General features: G+C 37.0%; 1 protein-coding gene across 1 annotated transcript; it reads left to right on the top strand.

Moving 5' to 3' along the window:
- The first annotated feature begins 1929 nt into the window (after positions 1-1929).
- On the top strand, positions 1930-6959 carry senp8 (SUMO peptidase family member, NEDD8 specific). Its single transcript, XM_073836852.1, has 2 exons — positions 1930-2042; positions 2905-6959. The coding sequence occupies exon 2, from the start codon at positions 2937-2939 to the stop codon at positions 3573-3575; it is 639 nt and encodes a 212-aa protein (XP_073692953.1). The 5' UTR covers positions 1930-2042; positions 2905-2936; the 3' UTR covers positions 3576-6959.

Genomic DNA, 6959 nt, shown 5'->3' with positions numbered 1-6959 from the left:
GCACAATCTCTCAGGCCGCCCTAACAGCTGAGAGACAGACCCTTTACATTCCTCACATCACCTGTGCTGCCCTGCTGGGAAAAACAACACTGCCACCAATAAGAGCAAACTTTCCTCAGCAACTCCAGATCACTTTAACAACACACAAGTGATGCCAAACACAACAGAATGGAAGTGATCCCAAAAATATTAAGACAAAAGTTTAAGTTTCAGATTTGAATAATAAGCACAAAATATGTGATGCAGGAACACAAAACCAGTCCTACTGTAAGTAGCACGGGTATATCTGTAGCAATAACCAACAATACATAGTATGGGTTAAAATTATTGATTTTTCCTTTATGCCAAAAATCATTAGGATATTAAGTAAAGATGATGTTCCGTGAAGATACTTTGTAAATTGCATACTGTAAAAATATCAAAACTTAATTTTTGATTAGTAATATGCATTGCTAAGGTCTTCATTTGGACAACTTTAAAAGCCATTTTCTCAATATTTCGATTTTTTTTTGCACACTCAGATTCAACATTTTCAAATAGTTGTATCTTGGCCAAATATCGTCCTAACAAAGCATTTCATACGATGCATCTCAATTTAAAAAAATTACCCTTATGAGTGGTTTTGTGGTCCAGGGTCACATATATTGTTTGAAATGAATACAAAAAGTATCAATAGATGTTCACAGCCAATGTGATGAGCTACACCTGTGGTTACTCTTCTAGGAAACCTGAGTGAACTTGTGAGGACCTGCATCCACTAAAATCACTAAAATCATCAGATGGTTAAAAGTCATTCAAAATAGCTCAGAAAAGTGAAGTTAGCTCTGAAATGAGCTGTAGCATCATTTGTTCATAGATGCAAGTGCCATCTAAATGCAATGACATACAAACACGTTTAACTCTAACTTGAGTGCCCACATACCATTAGAGCCACTGTATCTCCAAAAAAAGACCAGAGAGTAAAATGAAACATTATGACTGGCTCCGGATGACTGTGCAGATTTGGCCCATGATTACTGCAGTACTAGGGCTGAAGTGAGTGTTCAATAATACATGCACCATCATCATCCTCATCATCATCTCCACCCAGGGCATCTGTCACACTTTAAAGGAGGTTTACTCAACCGCTCTGAAATGCCAGCTTAAAGTTATTCTAACACAATTACACCAGTTAAACCCTTCACTGGTAACCCTGATATCTGCTGACACTGAAGCAAAAGAAACATCACAATATAGGCTAGTGTTGCACGTATGCCACGCGCAAACGTCCTAACAACCCGTAGACATAAAGCAGGAGATGAAACTCTCATGCAGGGAAACTTCGAGTCAACACTGGCTCATGGTAAATGGGAACGATAAGTTTGTTTGTGTAATTCGCCCAAAGCACAAGTGCAAATCATTTTAACACACTAAATCTTACCTCTTTGAGTTCAGTGTAAAAATCCAGTGTGCTGCACTTCTCCTTTAAGGACAGATCAAATCCAGCGCAGCCCGAGTCCACTAATATCCCAGAACTGTCTCTCTCAAATTGTCCTTTGCAACTTTCCCGTGTCCAAACATACGTGCCGTTGTGCCATTGTGATTAAAAAAATGACTACAGTCTTTTTCCCATTGAAATTTCCCAACAGTGCGGCGTTTCTTTTCTCGTGGGAGTCGCTCGCTGAAACTCCTTTCTGTTTTTTCTGCTTAATCAGTGCTGCTTCTCATCAGCGTTCAGACGCGCGCTGCGCGTACTCGCTGCGGCTCTTGGAATCGGGGGAATTGGGCGGGGTCAGCTGCGGCGATGGGCGGTGGCTGTCTTTTAGATGCAATACGTATTTTGTTGCGTCACGAATGTCAGCCAATCACCGTAGGGAACTGAAAAGAGGCGTGTACGTAAAGCGAAGAAGCGCTCTGCCCCTCAAAGCTGTCGCAAACGTGTAGAAGCGCGACGTTTTTCTATAACAACAGTTAATGCTTTACGGCACCTGTCCTCGTTGCGCTTGTGGTAGAGGAAGGTGGACGTTATGAGAGCTTACTTTGGGGACTGTTTCTTTAGCCAGGTAAGAAATAATACGTTGTCAAATTACATGACAGTTATTTTAAAAAATATGAAGAAAGCAGAGAAGTTGAATGTGTTTGTTTTAAATCGCGAGGTTTGTTTGGCCTGCATCAGTGCGCAGTGCACTGCAGTAACGTTAGTGATCTGTGCAATAAGACTTTATGCAAATAAGACAACTTTAAGTAATGCTGAAGCACGTATACATAACAGTATAAATAGTCTTATGTCTTAAAGTTAATACAAGAAGTACAGGTCAAAGTTAAGTTGTACTAATAGAAATAAAGTAATAGCCATACAAAAATGGTAAGGAGAACAGAAAGTACAGTGTAGGTGATAAATTACCTTTACAAATGTATTGTGTTAGGAGAATTGTACAGTTATAGATAGATAGAGTTGAGGTCAGAAGTTTACATATGCATGTTGTTTTTTATGTAGTACTGACCTGAATAAGATAATTCACATTAAAGAAGTTTACATATAGTCCACAAGAGAAAATAATAGTTGAATTTATAAAAATGACCCTGTTCAAAACTTTACATACACTTGATTCTTAATACTGTGTTGTTATCTAAATGATCCACAGATTTTTTACAAAAAATATTTAAATATAATTTTCATAAGTTAAAATTTAGGGGGTTGGATCGGGACAGCCACCTCCCAATTGAAAGTACCCAATAAAAGATGATTTTATATATATTAAGCTTACTAATATTTTAAATATTATGTTATTGTGGGATTCAATAGTTAATATGAGGACTTTAGTAAACATCTAAGATTTGAATACTTAAATGCTTTTAAATGTGTTTTTTTGATTGTGATATGAAATGCAAATCAATAAAATAGCTCAATTCTCATCCCCACAGTAACTGCTGCTGCCATTCGGGTTGCCTTGAGGATGGATCCAGTGGTACTGAGCTACCAGGACAGTCTCCTGCGGCGCTCAGATGTGGCACTTTTAAACGGACCCCACTGGCTCAACGATCAGGTTATAGGTTTCGCCTTTGAATATTTTGCAACAGACCGCTTCAAAAGTTTTGGCGAGAAGGTCTGTTTCATCAGCCCTGAAGTCGCTCAGTTTATAAAGTACGCCTCATGTCAAGAGGAACTCGCCATTTTCCTGGAACCTCTGAATCTTGCGTCTCGTCGGTGGGTCTTTTTGGCTGTCAATGACAACTCAAATCAAACAGCCGGCGGCTCTCATTGGAGCCTGCTCCTCTATCAGCGAGACACCAACCAGTTCTCCCACTACGACTCCCAGAGTGGAAGCAACTCATTGCATGCCCGGCGTATCGCAGCCAAGCTGGAGGCTTTTCTAGGGAGTGGAGCGAAAGTGCCCTTTGTGGAGGAGCAATGCCCCTCGCAGCAGAACAGCTATGACTGTGGCATGTATGTGATCTGTAATGCCGAAGCTCTGTGTGAGAGCACTAGAGTCGAGGGCTGTCCCTGCCTGCCCGCTCAGATCATAACACCCATCTATATTACACGGAAACGGACAGAATGGTATTCGCTAATACAGAGACTCGCCAAGGAATGACTAGCTGACCTTTTACAAAATGCGACAGCATCGTCATGTTCGCGTGAACTGTATTAGCCAATGGGCAAAGTGAACACACTTGTTTATTCTACTCAATCCTGCACAAAATAAACTGCATTTGGAAACAGCATGCACTTCTCCAAAATTGTTTGCCAAACTCTTAAAGTCATAGTTTACACAAAAACAAAAATCCCATCATGATATTACTCACCTCGCTCCAAACCCAAAATGAGAAGTGAGATGCAGAATCCTCACACTGCTTTTTTCATACAGTGAAAGTGAATTTGGACTTTTCTGTCAAGCTCCAATAATTACAAAAAGCACCATTAAAGGGATCGTTTACCCAATGATTAAAATTTGCTGAAAATTTCTTTACCCTTAGGACATCACATGAATTTGTGTCTTCATCAGAAACTGGTTTAAAAAAACATGGATCCTTTGAAGTAGGGCTGGGCGATAAATCGATAAGTGATCATTGCGCAATATAAATTTCCTCGCTAAACGATAACGAGTTTAATATAAAGTTTAAGCGGCAAAGGCGAAACGAAAGAGCACTAGTCATTTGATGTGCGCCATTTGTAGGTGTTGTGTCAGAAATGTGGGTATTCGTGTCAAATCTTATTGTATTATCAATGTAGACGTATTAAATGTATTGAAGGAGGAATAATGAAATGTAATTACAGTTTGTTTTTGCGATTAAGCTATAGCGTTTATGCATTTATACTAAATGTATTTAGACTACTGTTTTTCATACAAATGCATAGAAACCGTATTACATTTTTACCATGGTATTGAGGTGCTATATTTGTGGTTTTAGCTGTGATGATCATGATCTAAATGTATGCTACTATGGAAGGGGAAAAAACCTCAAACAGTCAGAACTAATCAATTTCACCATTAAAAAATTAGGTTGCTACAATTTTTACTGCCTGATTTTGATAATGAACATAAATCAACATCTGCATCCTAAGTAAACTTACTATCAAATTTCTAAGAGACAAAAGTTATATTAATATATTATTATTAATATAATGAGGCAACCCGAACCTTGATTGGAAACAATATTACTCATTAAAGCATGTAGAACTAAGAAATTATTTATTATTATTTTATTAATTTTTTATTTTTTTTTGTTAAGGAACAATCACTGGAAAAGTGTAAAGAATTCTAAAACATGTTCTGACCATAATTAATAGTTTAAAATCACAATTAATGTCTGGTTTTAAAACTTTAACTTTCACTCTTAAAAATAAAGGTTCTTTATTGGCATCAATAGATCCACAAGGAACTATTACAATCCGTGGAACCTTTTCATTCCACAAATGGTTGTTTACAGTGGAAAAAGGTTATTTATTGATTGGTTCTTTTAAGAACTGTCCACTGAAATGTTCTTTGGAGTACCAAAACTGGTTCTTCTATAGCATCTCTGTGAAAACCCCCTTTTGGAACCTTTATTTGAAAGAGTGTTGGAGCAAAAATCTGCCTTCAAACTTGAACTGAAAAAAATATCGATATCGATAACGACTAATATGAAAAAAATGATGATAATTTTTTGGTGATCATTTTTGGTTCATATCGCCCAACCCTACTTTGCAGTGAATGGGTTTCATCAGAATGAGAGTCCAAACAGTTGATAAAAACATTACAATAATTCACAAGTAAACCAGATGTCTCCAGTCCATCAATGAATGTCTTGTGACATAAAAAAGCTTAATGTTTTTTAAGAAACAAATCCTTCATTAAGGCGTTTAAACTTTAAACCTTCTCTTCTGGCCAGAATACCAGCATATAATCCATAATAATGCTTACTCCAGTGAAAAAAGTAAATTTCCTGTTGTCCTCTCGCATCAAAACTTTCAGATAAGAAATAGGAGAACGCTACATTATGGATAGAGAACTTGCATTTTACCTGGAAGCAACTTTTTAAGTAAAAAAAAAAACATCTTGATGGATTTGTGTCTTGCAAACTTTATCAGCTGTTTCGGAAACTTATTCTGATGGCACCCATTCATTGCAGAGGAACCATTAGTGAGCAGGTAATGCTAAATTTCTCCGAATCTGTTGAAGAAACAAACTCATCTAAATCTAGATGTCCTGAGGGTGAGTAAATTGTCAACAAATTCTCACTTTTTGGTAAACTATTGCTTTGATGTATCAAAAAACAGTCAGTTATTTCCCTCCACTCAGTCAAAGTGTGTATGTATTAGCATATATTTTAAAATGGCATTAGAAAACACATGCCAGATTTGTTGTTTTTAAAGTAAAAGGAAGATTTTCTTCTGTTTCTGACACAGATCTGTCATATGTTTTAAGTAGACTTAAAATATATTGCACAAGTCGGATTAACTACGTCTATAATGCTTGCAGAAATCGACATTTGACAATTCAGTCCTCATTCACTTTCATGAGCTGTGTCAACATTCTTCAAAACATCTTCCATTAAGGAAATAAGGGTGAGTAAATGACTGATGAATGATGACTTAAGAATACATCTGTGATCTTTCATCTATTCATAAGAGAGAAGAGACTTGTGTGATCAGTGTACCAAATGTGTTAGCGGCACAAGCTGGTCCAGTAGATTCAGAATGTATTGTTGTAGATTAGTAGCATGAAGTAAGTAGCTGAATGTGATGCTTGTTTACAGGAACCTTTGCTCAGGGCTTATATTGAGAAGAGTGCAGATGAATGTGATCTGTGTTGTTACAGTCTATGCTACTGTTTGCTGGAAATGTTACAACACACAGGCTGAACAAAAATAGAGTAGTTTTTATTTAACCAAGTGCATCCTCTCGCTGAGCTTAAAAGATGCTCCGTAACCTCACACCAGCAAGTGCATGATCCTGTGACCGTTTATTCTTCGGCTGTATACAGTAGTCAACATTCGAAGTGGATCAAAAAGGTTCATCAAAAGTTGTAAGATAAGAAGATAAGAACGGGTATTCTTTTTGGTTTTAGGACGAATTCGATGAAAGGTTTTGATCCACTTCGAATGTTGACTACTGTATACTAGTTTTCTAACAACTGATTGAAACCGATAAGAATGAGCACATATATCATCCCAATAATTAAAAAAAACTGCATGCAGGGAACACACGTTTGTTGCGGTGCAGTTCACTTTACTATACAAGGAATACTGACCTCACTTAAACAATCATGACTCAGTTGTGCTTTTCTTTTCTTTTCTCTGTCATGTGTTTTATTAATAATGTGTTGATTCATTGGCCTTAAATTCATTTTCAATTTTCAGTGTTTTTTTGGTAAATTATATATTTGCAGTAATCCAATCAAAAAAATGGTTGTGCTTATCTAAAGCGAGACCAGACTCTGTACACATTAGGACACATTAGAATTCTTACTAATGTTACTGAATTACTAGTTGTACAT

This window comes from Garra rufa, chromosome 3, assembly GCF_049309525.1.
Source record: "Garra rufa chromosome 3, GarRuf1.0, whole genome shotgun sequence".
NCBI classification, from domain to species: Eukaryota; Metazoa; Chordata; class Actinopteri; order Cypriniformes; family Cyprinidae; genus Garra; species Garra rufa.
This window is presented reverse-complemented; position numbering and strand designations above follow the sequence as displayed.

Excerpts from the sequence above, each read along its gene's own strand:
- senp8 (XM_073836852.1), top strand. The coding sequence starts at position 2,937 with ATGGATCCAGTGGTACTGAGCTACCAGGACAGTCTCCTGCGGCGCTCA.